Below are 19777 nucleotides of genomic sequence, written 5' to 3' on the forward strand. Positions count from 1 at the left end.
CCACCCCCCCAACCCCACCCTAAAACCTAAAACCCCCTGACCCCCCACCCATTCCCCAAAACCAAAAACGCCCCACCCCCCAACCCCACCCCAAAACCTAAAACACCCTGACCCCCCCACCCACTCCCCAAAACCAAAAACGCCCCACCCCCCAACCCCACCCTAAAACCTAAAACCCCCTGACCCCCCACCCACTCCCCAAAACCAAAAACGCCCCACCCCCCCAACCCCACCCTAAAACCTAAAACCCCCGACCCCTCACCCCCTCCCCAAAACCAAAAACACCCCACCCCCCCAACCCCACCCCAAAACCTAAAACCCCCTACCCCGACCCCCTCCCCAAAACCAAAAACGCCCCACCCCCCAACCCCTCCCCAAAACCTAAAACCCCCTGACCCCCACCCCCTCCCCAAAACCTAAAACCCCCCACTTACCTGATTCGTCACCTTGTCATCTGCGTCGTCCTCCTCAGCCGACTCCCTTGTTTGTAGCTTAACCATGCATGTTCGTTGTTCAGGACATGCGTGGTTAAGGCACAAAATAACGAAGTCGTGGTTAAAGAAAGCGTTGTTCCGCTTTCGCTAACCAGGACTTCGTTATAAAAAATTCGGCATAAAGGTTGTTTACCTTCTTCGTGACTTTGTACCCTTTTAGGATTGAGTGCTCACGGCAAGCACTTTCCACACACATGCAAGCATTACTTACTTTTGTGAGTGCTTCCTGTGTCTTAATTTGGAGTGTGTATTCTTCATGACTGTGGACCCTTTTAGGATTGAGTGTTCACAGCAAGCGTTTTTCACACACGCGCGAGCACTGCTTACTTTTGTAAGCGCTCCCCGTGCCTTAATTTGGATTCCTTGTGCGTCATCAACAGACTCCTAGATTCCTGCCAACTACGTTTCTCGTCGTCTTCACGTCCTTCTTTTTCATTGGTGGCTTCCACCAGGAAGTGCTGTTCTCCGTTGTTGTCCCATTCACTTCATTGTCATACATTTGGTCTGTTTTATATTCTTTATATTCTTTCAACCTGTGGAAACAACAGACCTCCATGGTTTTCAATTTGAGGAATATTCATATGTACAACTACCTACATGGAGCACATTTCTTCGACCGCACGTTGAAATTAATTTTTTCTTCAATACTTTATTTTCTTTTTAAAGTCATTTTTGCTTTGTTTTACTTTACTATTATGGGGGTCATTCCAACCCTGGTGGTCGGTGTTAAAGCGGCGGCCAACCCGCCAACAGGCAGGTGGTAAAAAAAATGGAATTCTGACCCTGGCGGAAACCGCCAACAGAGACCGCCACTTTAACACTCTGACCGCCACGGCGGGACAAACAAACAGCGCGGTGGTCACCGCCAACAGACAGGCGGCAGACAATGTACCGCCCACCCTATCACAACCCACCAATCCGCCACCTTTTCCGGGGCAGTAGCCCCGCCGATAAAAATACGGCGGAAACAGACATTACGAACGGAAAACGCTCACCTCTACACACTCCACGAGGAATCTGGACAGCATGGAACCGAACTACACATCTTACCAGCAATTGTCTTCCTGCTCCTCTACCAGGAGCACGAACGCCGGCGCAGAAGACACCGGTGAGTACTGCACCTAGGACACAGGGGAGGGGGGAGGCAAAAAATTACGGGGACACACATACGCGACACACCCACCCTCACCCACAACTACATACACATCAATGCAGAGCAACAACTCAGAGTGACACCCCCAAACCCCCCGGAAGAATGCAACGACAAAATAAAATGACCATGAAATTTTAAGTATATTGTACGGCTAAGTTAAAAAATATATCAAACATCTATAACTATATATACATATGTAAATTGTCCAGTCCAAATTGGGTATCAGTCATTGTTCGTGGGCCAATGGGCCTAAACACATGGGCAAAGCCCACACAGGATACCCGACTCCAATGGAGAGAACACTGCAGGGGCATCAGATAGCAAAACTACAGGCACCTCAGGGGGAAGGGAAGGGGGGGCACCTCAGCCAGATGAGTCCACGACGCCAGATCCACGAGGGGCCTCCATGGCAACTGTTCAATCCTGGGAAGTGCAAAGCCACAGTCTCACAAGTCTCTACAGTGGGTGGATTGCCCACTGTGCCATCCTGGGGAGTGCAAAGCCACAGTCTCTCAAGTCTCTACAGTGGGTGGCTTGCCCACTGTGCCATCCTGGGGAGTGCAAAGCCACAGTCTCTCAAGTCTCTACAGTGGGTGGGTTGCCCACTGTGCCATCCTGGGGAGTGCAAAGCCACAGTCTCACGAGTCTCTACAGTGGGTGGATTGCCCACTGTGCCATCCTGGGGAGTGCAAAGCCACAGTCTCACAAGTGGATTACAGACTCCACTGGTTCTGGAGGAGGCATGGTGCCCAGAGTGCTTCGTGCAGCCCTGCCCGACACAGATGCGGGCCTGCCCCTTCTGCCAATGGGCCAGCGGTGCTTGAGACGGCGGTGCCCAGCGGAGCGGTGCTTGAGTTGAAGGGCCCAGCAGAGCGGTGCAGAGACGGCGGTGCCCAGCGGAGCGGTTCTTGACTTGAAGGGCCCTGTTCAGCGGTCTTGAGACGGCGGTGCCCTGTTCAGCGGTTCTTGAGACGGCAGTGCCCTGTTCAGCGGTTCTTGACTTAAAGGGCCCAGCGGAGCGGTGCAGTGACGGCGGTGCCCAGCGGAGCGGTGCTTGAGATGAAGGGCCCAGCGGAGCAGTGCAGAGACGGCGGTGCCCAGCGGAGAGGTGCTTGAGATGAAGTGCCCAGCGGAGCGGTGCAGTGACGGCGGTGCCCAACGGAGCGGTGCCCAGCGGAGCGGTGCCCAGCGGAGCGGTGCTTGAGATGAAGGGCCCAGCGGAGTGGTGCAGAGACGGCGGTGCCCAGCGGAGCGGTGTGTGAGATGAAGGGCCCAGCGGAGCGGTGCAGAGACGGCGGTGCCCAGCGGAGCGGTGCTTGAGATGAAGTGCCCAGCGGAGCGGCACAGTGACGGCGGTGCCCAGCGGAGCAGTGCTTGAGATGAATGGCCCAGTGGAGCGGTGCTTGAGATGAAGGGCCCAGCGGAGCGGTGCTTGAGATGAAGGGCCCAGCGGAGCGGTGCTTGAGATGAAGGGCCCAGCGGAGCGGTGCTTGAGATGAAGGGCCCAGCGGAGAGGTGCAGAGACGGCGGTGCCCAGCAGAGCGGTGCTTGAGATGAAGGGCCCAGCAGAGCGGTGCAGAGACGGCGGTGCCCAGCGGAGCGGTGCTTGAGATGAAGGGCCCAGCGGAGCGGTGCAGAGACGGCGGTGCCCAGCGGAGCGGTGCAGAGACGGCGGTGCCCAGCGGAGCGGTGCTTGAGATGAAGGGCCCAGCGGAGCGGTGCTTGAGATGAAGGGCCCAGCGGAGCAGTGCAGAGACGGCGGTGCCCAGCGGAGCGGTGCTTGAGATGAAGGGCCCAGCGGAGCGGTGCAGAGACGGCGGTGCCCAGCGGAGCGGTGCTTGAGATGAAGGGCCCAGCGGAGCGGTGCTTGAGATGAAGGGCCCAGCGGAGCGGTGCAGAGACGGCGGTGCCCAGTGGAGCGGTGCTTGAGATGAAGGGCCCAGCGGAGCGGTGCTTGAGATGAAGGGCCCAGCGGAGCGGTGCAGAGACGGCAGTGCCCTGTTTAGCGGTTCTTGACTTGAAGGGCCCTGTTCAGCGGTTCTTGAGACGGCAGTGCCCTGTTCAGCGGTTCTTGACTTGAAGGGCCCTGTTCAGCGGTTCTTGACATGAAGGGCCCTGTTCAGCGGTTCTTGACTTGAAGGGCCCTGTTCAGCGGTTCTTGACATGAAGGGCCCTGTTCAGCGGTCTTGAGACGGCGGTGCCCTGTTCAGCGGTTCTTGACATGAAGGGCCCTGTTCAGCGGTGCTTGACTTGAAGGGCCCTGTTCAGCGGTTCTTGACATGAAGGGCCCTGTTCAGCGGTGCTTGACATGAAGGGCCCTGTTCAGCGATCTTGAGACGGCGGTGCCCTGTTCAGCGGTTCTTGAGACGGCGGTGCTCTGTTCAGCGGTTCTTGACTTGAAGGGCCCTGTTCAGCGGTTCTTGACATGAAGGGCCCTGTTCAGCGGTCTTGAGACGGCGGTGCCCTGTTCAGCGGTTCTTGACTTGAAGGGCCCTTTTCAGCGGTTCTTGACATGAAGGGCCCTGTTCAGCGGTTCTTGACATGAAGGGCCCTGTTCAGCGGTGCTTGACTTGAAGGGCCCTGTTCAGCGGTTCTTGACATGAAGGGCCCTGTTCAGCGGTGCTTGACATGTGTGTCCAGGTCACCAGATCCGGCCATTACATGGATTTCACTCACCACCTGACATGTGGCTGCCGGGCCCTTCGTGCACATCTGTCTTCTCGCTTGCGGGGCCCTCCTGTGCTGCCGTCCCGGGCCCGTGGGTGTCCTCCTGCACACCTGGAATGGGGCTGGTGGGGCCCTCCTGGGCAGCTCACCTGCTGCCAGACTTGTCTGGCGTGCTGCCCTTGCCACCCTTCCCTGCTCGTCTGTGGCCCTTTCCTCCCTTTGGCGGTGTGCCAGGTGGCACCCCACTCCCTGACGGTGCCAGGGTAGTGCTTTTGGAGCCTGCTGTCTTTGGCCTCTCGCGCCGGGCACTGTCTTTCTTGGATTTTTTTTCAGGGGGTGGGCTGGCCGTCTCTTTACTCCTAGCCGAAGTAGCTGGCCTTGAAGGTGGTGGACTCCAAAATCCTTGGACTATTGTCTTTGTAGGTCCAGGTTTTGTGGTGGCTGAGGTGCTGGTTGGAATCTTACGAGATGGAGGGGATGGGTCAGTTGTTGGAAAGAGGTCAAGGTTGGAAAGGAAAATCAATTTAGAAAGACAGGGACGGGTAGTTGTAGTGGGTATGGGAGTGGAGGAAGAGGATGTGGTTGTAGGAGAGTGAAGTCTGGTGTCTTGGGGTGCAGGTGCTTGTGCTGGAGGCTGTCGTGAGGTGGATGGCTGTTGGGTGGGTGACTGCCTGCGTTTGTGTGGTTTGGAAGAGGGAGTGACAGACACACTGGGAGAGGACACAGGGGACGTGTAAATGGTAGTGGGGTGGTGACTGCACGTGTGCGGAGTGTTCTGGTGGGTGTGCTGGTGATGGACGTAGTGGCTGAAGATGTTGTGCATGCAAGTGTGAGTGGAGACGTCACAGGGAGGGAGGAGGGAGACGAGGAGGAGGGGGACACAGAGGAGGCAGTGGCTGTTGGCATGTCTGCATGTGGATGTTGCTTGTGTGAATGCTTGTGTGATGTGTGGTGCTTATGTCTGGATGAGCTTCCCTTGGGTGTTGAGGTGTGTGCAGGCTGGTCTGTAGGTGTGTCTGGGATAGGCAGAGGTACAGGGGAGTGGGACTGGGTTGAGGAAGTTGGAGGAGGGAGGCAGGAGACAGGGACAATGGCTGCCGTCAGTGCTGAGGCCAGAGCGTTGAACGATCGCTGATGGGCAGCCTGACCCGAATGAATGCCCTCCAGGTATGCATTACTCCGGTGCACCTCCCTTTCTACACCCTGGATGGCATTCAAAAGGGTAGACTGCCCAACAATGAGCATCCTCAGGAGGTCAATGACCTCCTCACTGAGGGCAGCAGGGGTAACTGGGGCAGGGCCTGAGGTGCCTGGGGCGAAGGAGATGCCCACCTTCCTGGGTGAGCGGGCACGGGGCGAAGGCTGAGGGGCTGCTGGGAGGGCGGAGCTCCCTTCCGAGGACGTGTCTGTGTCGCTGGTGTCACCACGTGTCCCCGCTGTGGAGCTCCCCTCGCCCTCCGTCTCACTGGTGAAATCCGACTCAGTTGCACGGCCCTCCATGGCCATGTGAGATGCAGCTCCCTCGTCCTCCGATGCCACTTCTCCTCCGCCTGATGATGCTAATGCACACATGAACAGGAAGACCACCAAAAAAGGGGGGGGGGTGGAGAAACAAAGACATGTTGAGTGCATGCATTGGTGACACCGTTGGCGGAGAGGACAGACACAGAAGCCCCCTGCACTACGCCGCGCACTTGGGGTACAGTACTCAATCCGTGGGACATGGCCTACAAGCCTATGGACGACAACTCCACACATAGGTGACACAGGGCCATGAATAGCTGTACTAGGCAACCTACAGAGGTGGGGAGCGGGGGCACAGGGCCATGCCTAACGGAGGGGCCTAGCCAAAGAAATTGCCCTGGCTTAGGGATCCCCACAGCCCTCCTCCCCCACCCAGACACCTCCAATGTGCGCAAAATCAGCAGAATGTGCTTGTACTCACCCCCTTGTGTCTGCTGTGATGTCCTCACGCGCCCATCCAAATCGGGGTAGGCCACAGCCAGGATCCGGGACATCAGGGGGGTCAAGGTACGACTGGCACCCCTCCTACGTTGGGAGGCCATCCCCAGCAGAGCCTCCGCAGCCTTCCTGCTCCCGCGGCGGATGTCCTCCCACCTCTTCCGGCAGTGGGTGCCCCGTCTGTTGTGGACCCCCAGGTTCCGGACGTCCTTGGCGATGGCACGCCAAATAGCGATTTTCTGATGGGCGCTGACCTATGTGACATGTACAGGTGGAGAAAATAAAAAATCATCACCTTCTGCATGCTCGATGTGAGTGGCCCCCCATCCCCACCCTTGCCATGTGGCACATGCTCTCATCTGTCGTTTGATGCATGCCTCATTCGCTCCCCTCCACACCATCTTTCATTCACCCCACTCAACCCAGGCATTGGCCACAAAGCATGGTCCCAGTGTACTTACCTGTTGGTCTGGAGGACCGTAGAGTAGCGCATACTGGGGGAGGACCCCATCCACGAGTTTCTCCAATTCTTCAGAAGTGAAGGCAGGGGCCCTTTCCCCAGTCGCAGCAGCCATTGTCTCTTCCAGACCGAGATCACAGCAGCACTTGCAGTATAGGTCCTCTCCTGTGGATGATCAGGTATCGAGTGATTAAGCAGATAGAAAATGGCGGTTACGCTCGCGGCGGTGCGTACCGCGGCGGGGCGTACCGCGACCGCCGGCGCACATCGTCATTGGCTCCTGAAACCCATAGGGTTCAATGTTAACCAATGTGGCTTTGCGCCGCGGTCTTCGACCGCCTACCGCCACGGTGTGCCACGCCAGCGCATTGACCTCACATCCCACTGTCGCACTTCACAGGTCAGGCAGCCGCCATTTCACGGGCCCCCATATCTTAATTTCTACTGCGTCACACATACCTAGGCCTTGCATCAACATTCATACAAGCCATTCAATGCATTGAGAATCGTGTACTGTGCAAGCTGTGGGAACGTACCTGTGGGTTGATTGACTCTGTGCTCATGTTGTCCTTCCTAGGCACCGTCCGCTGGGACTTGCGAGGAGATGGAGGAATCTTCCCGTGTACAGACCGCTGGTGGACCTGTCGACAATGGAAGAAAGACATGTCATACAGGCTTGACAGAGCCACTATACAGGAACTGTGTGCCCAGCTGGAGCCAGACCTGATGTCACCCTTCCGCCAACTCACAGGGATCCCCCCTCTAGTGCAGGTTCTGTCAGTACTCCATTTTTTGGCAAGTGGGTCATTTCAAACAACAGTGGCCATTTCATCAGGGATGTCTCAGCCTATGTTTTCCAAGGTGTTATCCAGAGTGTTGTCTGCCCTGCTGAAATACATGCGGAGCTACATTGTTTTCCCAGAGGTGGGCGATTTGCCTACAGTGAAGGGTGATTTCTATGCGCTTGGACATATTCCCAACATCATTGGTGCAATTGATGGGACACATGTTGCTTTGGTCCCCCCCAGCAGGAGTGAACAGGTGTACAGGAACAGAAAAAGTTATCATTCCATGAATGTCCAGGTGGTCTGTTTGGCTGACCAGTACATTTCCCATGTAAATGCCAAGTTCCCTGGGTCAGTGCATGACGCGTACATCATGCGAAATAGCAGCATCCCTTACGTGATGGAACTACTTCAGAGACACCGTGTGTGGCTAATTGGTGACTCTGGTTACCCCAACCTGTCATGGCTACTGACCCCAGTGAGGAATCCCAGGACAAGGGCAGAGGAACGGTACAATGAGGCCCATGGGCGTACTAGGATGGTGATCGAGCGGACCTTCGGGCTCCTGAAGGCCAGGTTTAGGTGCCTCCATATGACAGGTGGATCCCTAATGTACTCACCAAAGAAGGTGTGCCATATCATCGTGGCCTGCTGTATGCTTCACAACCTGGCTTTGCGACGCCAGGTGCCTTTCCTGCAGGAGGATGGTCCAGATGGTGGTGTTGTGGCAGCTGTGGAGCCTGCGGAGAGTGAAGAGGAGGAAGACGAAGAGGACGACACAGACAACAGGGACACAGTAATACAGCAGTATTTTCAATGACATACAGGTAAGAATCAACACCGGCATTTTACATTTACTTAAAGTCTCCTGCCTCTCTACTGTCTGAGTTTCCCCCCAGTGTATGTTAACTGAGTTGTGACTTTCCCTTCCAATTTCAGAGAAGTGGGCCCCACTCCGTGACCTCTGCTTTGTTTCCCCATGGACTACAGCTGTGTGACAGTGGTATGTTGTCATCACAATGTAACTGGACATTTTGGCATGGTTCTGTGTAATACATTTGTTCAAAAATACAGGCAGACTCCAGATTATTATTGTGCAATCAGTGTGTTTATTAAAGTGCTCAATTTTGGGTAATGGTTGCAATTCGGTGATGGGGGATGGTGGAGGAATGTCCATGGCAGAGTCCAGATTTTCACTCTCACAGGTGCATTGTCCATATGCCTGTGGAAGGTGGAGCAGGGGCAGTTTAAGGTTGGACAGGGTGACAATGTGGGACAGTGGGATGACAATCAGGGGGTATCCTTTCCTGGCGGGGGTCTTGGCATCCTACTCTGTCTTCTTCCTAGATCTCAGGAACCGCTTGCGAGGTGGTTCTCCTTCTGCAGGGGGTGGGGTTCTGGTGGCCTGTTGTTCTTGTGTCGGGGTCTCCTGTCCACTAGCGCCGGCGGAGGTGGTAGCCTGTTCTTGGTCCATGCTAGTGACAGGGGCCCTTTGTGGTGTCACATGGTCCCGCAATGTGCTGACAATCTGATTGAGAGCCACAACGATGGTGCCCATTGCGGAACTGATGTTTCTGAGTTCTTCCCTGAACCCCATAAACTGTTCCTCCTGCAGTACCTGGATCTCCTGGAACCTGGCCAGGACCGTCGCCATCGTCTCCTGGGAGCGGTGGTATGCTCCCATGATGGAGGATAGGGCCTCGTGGAGAGTGGGTTCCCTGGGCCTGTCCCCCCCCCCCCTGTCGCACAGTAGCCCTCCCAGTTGCCCTGTTTCCCTGGGCCTCTGTCCCCTGGACCGTGTGCCCACTACCACTGCCCCAGGTCCCTGTTGTTGTTGGGGTGGTGGGTTCACCTGGGTGCCCTGTAGTGGTGGACACACCGCTGATTGACGTGTCCTGGAGACAGAGGCATGGGCCCGCTGGGTGGGTGCTGTGCTGGTGTTCCCAGAGGGGGGTAGGTCTGCTGTGGTCTGTGGCTGTCTGAGGGGAACCGACTGTCCCGAGGTCCCCGATGGGCTGGGCTGGTCATCTGGGTCCAGGGAGACAGAGCTGCTGTCATCACTGTGGGCCTCTTCTGGGGGTGGAATGGACATTTCTGGACCCTCCTGGGCGGTGTTGTGGCGTTCGGGTCCTACAGGGGTATAAGAGTATGGTTATTGCTTCTGTGTGTGCCATAGCGTGCAATGGGTGGGTGCCCGTGTACCCCAGTGCTGGCATTCCCTTGTGGGGGCTGTTGTGACGGTGGTTTGGTGGGGGGATGGGTATGTGCAGTGGGCATGCTTAGGTGATGGGTGTCCATGGTTTGTGGTCGCATGCAGGGCTTGGTGTTGGGATGGGTGGGTTGTGATGGTGAGACATTAGCAAGGAGGATGTGTGATGGTGGTGGGGGGGAAGGGTGGGGGTATGATTTGGCATGCCGGTGGGTGGGGGGGGATGAAGTAGTTGAGATTAGACTTACCAGAGTCCATTCCTCCTCCTACTCCTGCGAGGCCCTCAGGATGCAGGATCGCCAAGACCTGTTCCTCCGATGTTGTAAATTCTGGGGGTTGAGGTGGGGGTCCGCCGCCAGTCTTCTGCACCGCGATGTTGTGTCTGGATACCATGGAACGCACCTTCCCCCGTAGGTCGTTCCACCGCTTCCTGATGTCGTCCCGATTTCGTGGATGCTGACCCACAGCGTTGACCCTGTCCACTATTCTTTGCCATAGCTCCATCTTCCTGGCAAGGGTGGTGTGCTGCACCTGTGTCCCGAAGAGCTGGGGCTCTACCCGAACTATTTCCTCCACCATGACCCTGAGTTCAGCGTCTGAAAACCTGGGCTGTCTTTGGGGTGCCATGGGGTGGTGTGGATGAGGTGTGGGGTGGTGTTTGTGGTGATGAGTGTGGTGAGTGTGGTGGTGTGTGGTGTTTTGTGCGTGGATGTTGTGTGGGTGATGGTGTAATGTGCCTGTGAATGCTCTGTACTAGCTCGTGTTGTCTCTCTCTGGCCTTAGTCAATAATTGGTGGTCGTAGGGGTTTGTGGGTGATGTGGGTGTGTGTTTTATATTGTGTTGGGTGTGTGGGAGTGGTGTTTGTATGTGTATCAGGTGTGTGTATTTCAAAATGTCCAATGTGGTCGTGTTTTGGTGCTGTGTGTGTATTTTGACCGCGGCGGTGTGTACCGCCAATGGAATACCGCGGTTGAAAGACCGCCGCGTGGATTCGTGGGTCGGAATGGAATGGGCGTATTTCTGTTGGCGTGACGGTGGAGGTTTGGTCATCGCCAGTTTTTCGCTGGCCGTTGGTGTGGCGGACTTTTGTGGATGTCGGGTTTTTGGCGGTTTGCCTGTTGCGGGTCAGAATGACCGTGGCGGTTTCCCGCGGCCGCGGCGGTGTTATGGCGGTCTTCTGACCGGCGGTAACTGCCTTTTACCGCCGAGGTCAGAATGACCCCCTATGTGTGCTCAGAGTTTTTCTCTTCCTCCTCTGCAAGCATTTTGGCCAGCAGGAGGTGTTCCTTGTATGAAATGGCCAGAATGGAAAGCATTGTTTCTTAATTACATTGACACTATTGATGTCCATGGTGAAATGCCTCCACAACAGAAAAAAATAATTTTCTTACATTGTGTTGGACATGAGGGTTTGAAGGCATACAATCAAATGACTAAAGGTGGGCACGGAGAAGGAGATCCTAATGCGTTTGATAATGTTATCAGTGTGTTTGACCAATATTTTTCCCCTAAGGTGTGTATTGGTATATTGAGATACAAATGTTTCCACAGGAAACAGGAGTCGGATGAAAATATTGATGACTATGTCGCTGCTCTTAGAACATTATCATTAGATTGCAATTTTGGCCATTTACAAGAGGATTTAATAAGAGATCAAATTGTTATGCAAGTTAATGATTCTTCCATTCAGGAGAGGTTATGGGTGAATGGGGATTCTAATTTACAACAAATCCTAGACATTGTCAGAAAAGCTGAAAGGTCCTCCAGGAGTGCTAAGGTCATACAGAAAGAGTCCAAACTAGATGAATGTGTTAGTAAGGTTCATTCTAAAAGTCGAGGGCAAAAAGCAGGTAGGAAACTAGAGGTGAATAAGGATACTTCAAAAGAATTCTCCAAAGAACACCTTAAATGTTTCAGGTGTTGTAGTAACTCACATTTGGCGAATAGCAAATTATGCCCTGAATTAAAACAGAAATGTTATTCATGTGAGTGTTGTGGCATTTTTCTAAAGTTTGTAGAAAGAAACTCCACTATGGCGTTAAATTTGTAGAATTAGGGTGTGACAGAGATGGGACAAAAGAGATGATGATAAGTTTGTATTAAACATCAGAGGTAATGAAAACAAAGTTTTGAATGTTGATACAGGAAAGGTCAAGAAAAAAGCAGTATGTACTGTGACTATTGGAGGGGTTGAGGTTCAAATGTATGTGGATTCTGGCTCTCCTTACTCTATTATTGATGAGCAATTGTGGTTTGGCAAATTTAAAAGAAGTTTTGGGAATATTTTGGTCAGTCCTGACACTTCTCCAGAAGGTTTTTCCGGTGAAGAAATTGATTTTGGTTTTAGCACATTTCTATTTGAGTTTAAGGATAGATCTAGCTTATGTAAATTGTATGTTGCGATGAAGGTCCTGCAGTTTTAGGTTGGCAAGATCAAGGTAGTTTAGGCATTATTCTGGACCCGAATAGTCCTGAACCTGTGATGGTAGTTGATGTGTGTGAACCTATAAGTAGTTTGATTCGAAAGAAATTTCCTAGGGTTTTTAATGACCTCATTGGTAAATTAACTGATTTTGAGCATAGAATTGTGCTCAAAGAAATTGCTATCCCTAAAATCTTCAAAGTAAGAAATATACCCTTAACAGTTAGGAAAGAAGTTAAGAAAGAGTTGGATACATTGGTGAAGGAGGACATAATAGAAAAAATTGAATCATCTGAGTGGGTTTCTCCAATTGTAGTTGCTAGATGCTCGGATGGCAAAATTAGATTATGTATTGACTTACGTTATCTGAATGATAATATACTCATTGACCAATTTCCTTTACCACGCATTTCGGAAATGCTTTCTACCATTAAAGGTGCGAAATGTTTCACCACCATAGATCTTTCAGCCGCTTACCAACCGATTGAGTTACAAAAAGATTGTAAAAACTACACTGCGTTCATTACTCCTTTTGGGTGTTACCGATACAAAAGAATGCCTTTCTAATTGGCTTCTGCTGCCGCTGTATTTCAAAGACTTATGCATTCTTTATTCGGTAATATGGCCAACGTACATTGTTTTCAAGACGATATTTTGATTCATGGCAAGGATAAAATTTTGCATTATCAACTTTTAGATCATGTTTTGAGTACCCTGGATGAGAGAGGACTAACAGTCGAGTTTTCAAAGTGCAAATTTGCAGTTAAAAGTGTTGTTTACTTAGGCCATGTGTTGATGTGTTGAGTGAGGAAGGAATTAAGCCCAAACCGGATTTGATTGATGCAATACGTTTAACCCCAGTTTGCAAGGACGATGTGAGATCTTTTCTTGGTCTCACAGAGTTCTATTCTAAATATATTATGAATTTGTTGTGCAAAACTTTCCACATAAGACAGTTACTCAAGAGCAGTAACAAATTTATTTGCAGTAAGGAGTGTGATAGTGAATTTAGAAACGTCAAATCAGCTATTGCAAATGCTGCTCCTTTGTCAGGATTTGATCCAAATGTACCTAGCATTGTTACTACGGATGCCAGCTCAAAAGAGTTGGGTGCAATGTTATCACAGAAAAAGATTGATGGTAGTGAATCTTTAATTGCTTACGCCTCTTGATCTCTCACTAGCACAGAGGAGAAGTATTTGGTTATAGAAAGAGAGACGTTAGCATGTGTGTGGGCTTTGGAGCATTTCAGGGCGTTTGTTTGGGGCAGACCTTGTGCGGTCCGTAGTGATCACAAACCATTAGTTAAATTACTCACAACAAAAGGTATGATTAAGGCATCTGCTCGCATAGCCAGATTATCTACGAACCTCCAAGATTTTCTTTACAACGTTACTTATGTGCCTGAAAAGGACAATGTGTCTGCTGATTTTCTTTCCAGGATGCCCATACGGGTTAAGGATGAAATCAATTCTGAGTGGGATAATTATCATATTGCTTGGATGCATGATGAAGACATCCCTTTTATTGACAAGAAAGCATGGGATGAGGAGTATTCTAAAGACGTTATTGTGCAGAAAGTGTTAGATTACATTGTTTAAGGATGGCAGAGAAGAAAGTTTTAGAACCAAATTTGAAGGCGTTTGGGAAGTTAGAATTGAATCATCCCACTTCAATGGTATATTATGTAGGGGTGATAGAGCTATTCCTCCAGCTAATCTAAAGAGATTTATCACATTGCAATGCCATGAGGGACACGGAGGGATTGTACGGACCAAACAATCTGTAAAAAAAAATGTGGGTGGCCTGGTTATGATATTTTCAAAGAACGGTGTGTAAGAGACTGCATAAAGTGTGCTAATGCTGACACATCTTTAAGAACTTTAAAACCCAACATGTTTCTCTTGTAACCCAATTAGTCCTTGGGAAGTCCTTGCTTCGGATTTTATGGACCCCATTGGTATTTTAAGCAAATACATTATTGATGCTATATATAGTGTTTCTAAGTGGCCTGCCATTGAAATTGTGGATAAGATGGATTCTGGCACATTCCTTAAATTTTTGGACAGAATTTTTACTGATGAAGGTATTCCCACCAAGGTAGTCACTGATAATGGAGTACAATTTATGTAACAAAAAGCTAAGAGTTATTTCAGTAGAGTTGGTGTAAAACATTGTACTACCTCTTTGTATAATCCCAGTGGTAATGGTTTTATTGGAGGCTTTAACAGAGTACTTAAGGGGGCAATTCAATTCAATGATGAGCGGGAGTTACATGTGCATAAAACTGTGTGGATGTATCGTACAACGATGAATGAGATGACAGGATGTACTTCTTTCGAAATTATGAGAGGGAGAGTAGCAAGAACTAAGAGCAACCCCTCATGGTTATTTGAGAATCCTGTAGTTACAGTGGATTTAAATGCTGTAAGGCATAAACTAAGTGACACTCATGATCGTTATAAAACAAAATTCGATTGATGCAGAGGTACTAAGTCTGAAATTAATATTAAAGTAGGAATGTTAGTCAAGGTTAAGAAACCATGGAAAGTTAAGAAAGGTGAAAGCCAGTTTTCAAAACCTTTCGAAGTAATCGAGGTGTTGAAAAATGCTTTGGGATTATCAGATGGTAAAGTCTGGAATTTAAAATGTATTGCCATTCTAAAGGGAGATGGATGGGTCTATCTTAACGATCACAATATGCCTTGTGAACGCAAGATTCCTCATGACTATGATTTGGTGTATGAATCTAATTTGTTGAAGAACAACGAGGAGAAGGAAGCTAGTCAATGTGTTCATGAGGTGCAGAATTTGGTGGTGCAACAAGCTGGACAGGATTTTGAGTCTCAGGAATCACATAATGATAATAATCTTACCCCAGGAATTCATGGATTTTGGTGCTTCTGGGGTTAAGTCTTCAGGGTCAGATGTGCCAGAAAATAGATCTGTTACTGGGTGTAAAAGAAGTAAAAGTAAACCAAAATGGCTTGCTGACTATATTGTTTAAATATTTATTATTATTGCTTTTCTTGTTTTTATTTTATTTTTTTTAATTTTATTTTATGTATTCCTTTGGTGTATGTACTTTAGTATTTGGATAAGCTTATTACTTTTGTTTTGTTTATAAAAAAAGGAGGATGTGTTATGTCAAGTGCGTGCATGTTCCCATGACAATGTAGCAACGCGTGCATTATTTCAACATGTATTCTAGAACGGCCCTACTCTAGGATCGGCTGTTGGGTTTCTGTCGATCCGTGAGTTGGACGCTTTCATGGAGTGGTGCCTTAATAAAGATTCAACTCACTCTTTGCGTGTTGGAGTTACTTTTCATTAGATTCCTTACCAGTAATCTTCATTACTCCAGTGAGGAAGGGTAATAGTAATGATCAAATTGGTTATCTGTACAACTGATTAATCCAAGAAGGAAGGGCAGTGGTAATGTTAGAATTATTTAGCAGTACTCTTCAATACTCTAAAGAGAAAGGATAATAATACTATTCTAATTAATTGCAGGTAACCTTCATTACTCCATTGAGGAAGAGGAATATAAGTGCCGGTACTCAGTACCGGAGAGTACCTTCCCTTTAAAGCACTGATGCAGTCTCACTTCAACTCATGTAAACGCTTCCTTCTGTCGCCTGCTACATACAGGCAGATACACTCACATTCACTCACCCCTGAGTCCACAAAGCCAAGTACCGGTTTAACCCTGAAGATGCGCTTTGAATGGTGTAGTCTTCTATTTCATAGATACCTCCGGCATATAAGCTGCAAAAAGGAGTGCATGGTATCTAAGGTTAAGCAACTGCAAGCTCTAATAAGACAAAAAGTTGTTTCCAGAATAGATAACAAGCTTATCTCACTTTCCCCTCCAGCAAAACCTGCTCTGAGCCCGTGAGATAAGAAAGGCAGGATGAAATCAGAGGTCTGGCGCGAGTGACAGGAGACAGGACAGCAGTGCTCACCTGAGCTAAAGACACACGTGTGTGGTGCGGAGGAGAAACTCCTGAAAACACACGGCCGGTCAGGCCAATCACTTAAGAAACACACACTCAGAATAATGCCCCTCCACCCCCTTCCATTAGTCAACTACTCTTAACGCTGCCCTCCACAAATGTATTTTAAACGTCGTAATGTGGTGACTGGCTGCTTCCTCTCATCAGAGTGTAGGTTTGCGCGCAACGGTGGGTGGAGGGTTTGACGGGGAGATGGGGGGGTTGTGGGGGATCGGTGACGGAGGGCCAGACCCCTTGAAAGGAGAAGCAGATTTTGGTTATCAGTCCACCTGCCGCCTTAGCACCGCCTCACTCCGCCCCGCGCATCCCCACAGAGGCGGGAAGGGACCTTCCCCCTGTTGCATGTCACCCCATCGGCCCCACACCTCTATTGCGCTTCTTTCCCCACCCGATTTATTTGCCCCTCATTAATTTCTGCCACCTCCGGGCAGACAACGTCATAGCCCTTCAGCCACGTCTACAAGACCCCCGAATCCTAGATACTACCTGAGCAGTGCCCCAGGAAATAAGGAGCTCTGTCCCCAAAGTACATAAACAACCCCCCCACCCCCCCTTGCTCCCCCCCACTGACTCTGGAGGCAAAGATAGGTGGCTGCCTCCCGCCCCCGCGCCTGAAGGACTCGGTGCTTTGAGGAGGAAGGGAGGGGGAGGGGGCTTTGCATTCAGCTTCAGTGGTGCATCTCTTCTCCGAAGACACCCTTCCCCCGCCCGCATCCCACCCCGGCCTTAGGAATGACAGGTACCCTCCTACTTGACTACCTTGGACGCTGCGCCCACTACCCTATTTATCCGTCCTTCTTTCCTCCTTCCCACATCCAGTGCCCTGTTGCTTCCTGCAGCCTCTGGCAGAGAACTGCTGGACGGGAGGAGAAGATGCGGAGCAGGACATCATCTTTTCCTATGTTAACGCCGTGTTAAGAGGAGGACCAGTATGGAGGTGGACGCTAAATACGTGTCCAAGCTGCACCCGGCGGTGGATTACGCAGCAGGGGCGTTCTTGCTTGTGATAGGTGAGTGTGGGTCGGCGGAGCAGAAACTTCAGTGTTTTGAGGTGCTGCGCGCACCTTCTCTACGAGCGCTGCACTTTACCGAGACTTCTCCGACATTTTGGCAGGTGAGGGAGCTGTGAAGCCCGCAGAAACGGGCTTTCTGCACAAAGTCACACAATTTGTGCGCGTAACGTAGCCAGGATTCGTATGCAGGTCTCCTAGTTCCGTGGTCTTCAATTAAGCCATTGGGTACTTTTTTTTTTTTTTTTTTTTGTCCCGGGAAACACGTTCCTTTTTTTACTAAAAGTGTAAGACCTAAACAAAAGTTAGATGGTTTAAACTAGGAACAGTTATACTACAGAGGATGCACGTATAAGGCACGATGTATCAAATTACGTATCAATATCGCGTTTTTTGTAAACTGCATTTCTGGACGAGGGTTTAAACAGATGGGAATTTCCTACCAGGACTCGTTCTATCGACCCTAGGGGATGAAAGGCTGCGTGCACAGCGGGGATCATATCGAGCCACCACGGAATCAAATCTGTGAACAGGTGAATTTATTAATGAGTTTTTCAGACTCCTCATAGTTAGGGTAAAACGCTCCACCCGTTCCCAGCACCTTACAATGAACATCAAAATAAAGGCGACATAAAATGGAACAAAAATCGTGCCAACAACTAAAAGAGCATATACTTTTTTCCATTTGCGAGACAAAAATGCAGAAGGTAGCCGAGCTATTCCATTTCACGTTCATTTTCATGGAGAATAGATGATTGTTGCGACATAATTAGAGCTCGTTAGCTAAGGTAGAGCGGTCACAGATTCCTGCTGTATGAACACGTGCATTCGTGTGTTTCTCTCCTCGTTGACACTGCTGTCTGAGGTGCGCCTCTCTCCACTGATTACCATGCTGGCGTGTCTAATGCTCCCTTGATAAGTCAGTTAAACGCCCGCCGCTGACACGCGCCGTGATCTCCTTGTCGGTCACGCGTTTGAGCCCTGACAAGGTTAACTCAACTTTCCAAAAATTAATAAGTGGGCTTTAATTGGGCGATAAAAGCTCCCTCTCTTTATAGCGGCTAATGAATAAACTGAGATAGGACGCTCTCTGAATAGAACTGGAACTCATAATTCATGGCCCGAGTGAGAAGTGGTTGGAATAAAAGTTTCTTCTATTTAGCGCCATCGCTCCCTCTCCACCTGCTATGTTATGGAGCTTCCTGCGCTGCAGTAGGGGTAATGTGTCACACCCCAACCTTACGAGGGCATAACTACATGTTTTGCTGGTGCTATGTCTGAGCTCAGCGACCAGCGCGGCGAATTAGCTGTCAGGCCGCATATGTAAAATATGCGAACAAAATCGTCAGGATGGCATAGTGAGTTCATCGCCCGTTTCTGAAATAGGCCATGATCTGCATGTCACGACTTTGAATCGTAAAGGGCGCTAGTGGCATCCCTGCACGTGATTTTAGGGAAGAGAGCATGCAAGGGTCTACAGATTAAACGGATGAGGCCAACTACAACCATAAATCATGACCAGTTCATGAGCGAGCGCGCACACACACAATATATGTATATGTGTGAGTATATATATGTATACAAATATATATATATATATATATATATATATATAATATATATATATATATATATATATATATGTTCACTTAAAAAAAACAAAGGCTACAGGTGCATTATAGTTAGGCTCACATTTTAAACCTACCAAACCAGTGAAATTCACCTGTTAGAGTTATCTCAAGTAACTATAACTTGTGCCCTAAAGTAACTATAACTTGCCCCCGCCATGCACAGTTTTTTTGTCAAAAATGTCACTGCAAATATTACATTGATATTATCAATGATGTTATCAAAGATGTCCTGAGTGCCATAATTTATCAAGTAATTAGTAGTACATGGCGAGGGCACAAGTTATAGTTACTTGAAATAACTATAACTATAACAGGTGAATTTCTATGGTTTGGTACGTTTAAAATGTGAGCCTAACTATAACGTCCCTGTAACCATTTTTTATAAGTTAATTTCTATGGTTTCAAATTTTTATTTCCTAACTATAACGTCCATGTAACCATTGGTCTTTTTAGTGAATTTCTATGTTTTTATTTAACATATAGTCATTTTCATTACTATATGTTAATTCAACCACTGCCACTCATGCCCTTTGGCCGTACATAGTGGCGGTTGGCCACAGGGCCTGGCCTGTGGCCATGCCCTGAGTCCAACCCCCTATAAGCACCCAACCTTTGCCTGTGCGCAGCTGGGCTTGCCCTCAAGGTCTGGAGTTAGCCAACCCCATGCTGTGCAGAACCCTTTGGCTGTGTGTGGTGGGAGTTGGCTGTGGCCTGTGTCTCTGGGTTTAATAATGTGTGTGAGAGGGTGTATCTGTGGGTGAGAGTGGCTGTGGAAGTGGGTGCATCAGTGTTTGTATGGGTCTGTGAGTCAGTAGGTGAGAGTTTCAATTGGTCTGTGAATGGGTGTGTGAGTGCCTGATTGGGTTTGTGAATGAGTCCTTGTGGGTCTGAGTTGGGCTGTGACTGGGTGCACAAGTGTCTGAGTGGGTTGTGAGTTGATGCATGAGTGTCTCACTGGGTCTGTGAG

General features: G+C 49.7%; 1 protein-coding gene across 1 annotated transcript in view; it reads left to right on the forward strand.

Annotated features, from left to right (window-relative positions):
• Positions 1-16986: 16986 nt before the first annotated feature.
• LOC138296713 (opsin-5-like) overlaps positions 16987-19777 on the forward strand; it is a 248515-nt gene continuing 245724 nt past the window's right edge. The window contains exon 1 of the mRNA XM_069236108.1: positions 16987-17179. Coding sequence (XP_069092209.1) covers positions 17101-17179 — 79 coding nt within the window. The 5' untranslated portion in view covers positions 16987-17100. The remainder of the gene's footprint in view (positions 17180-19777) is intronic.

The sequence above is a fragment of the Pleurodeles waltl genome, chromosome 5 (genome assembly GCF_031143425.1).
Source record: "Pleurodeles waltl isolate 20211129_DDA chromosome 5, aPleWal1.hap1.20221129, whole genome shotgun sequence".
In the NCBI taxonomy this organism is placed as follows: Eukaryota; Metazoa; Chordata; class Amphibia; order Caudata; family Salamandridae; genus Pleurodeles; species Pleurodeles waltl.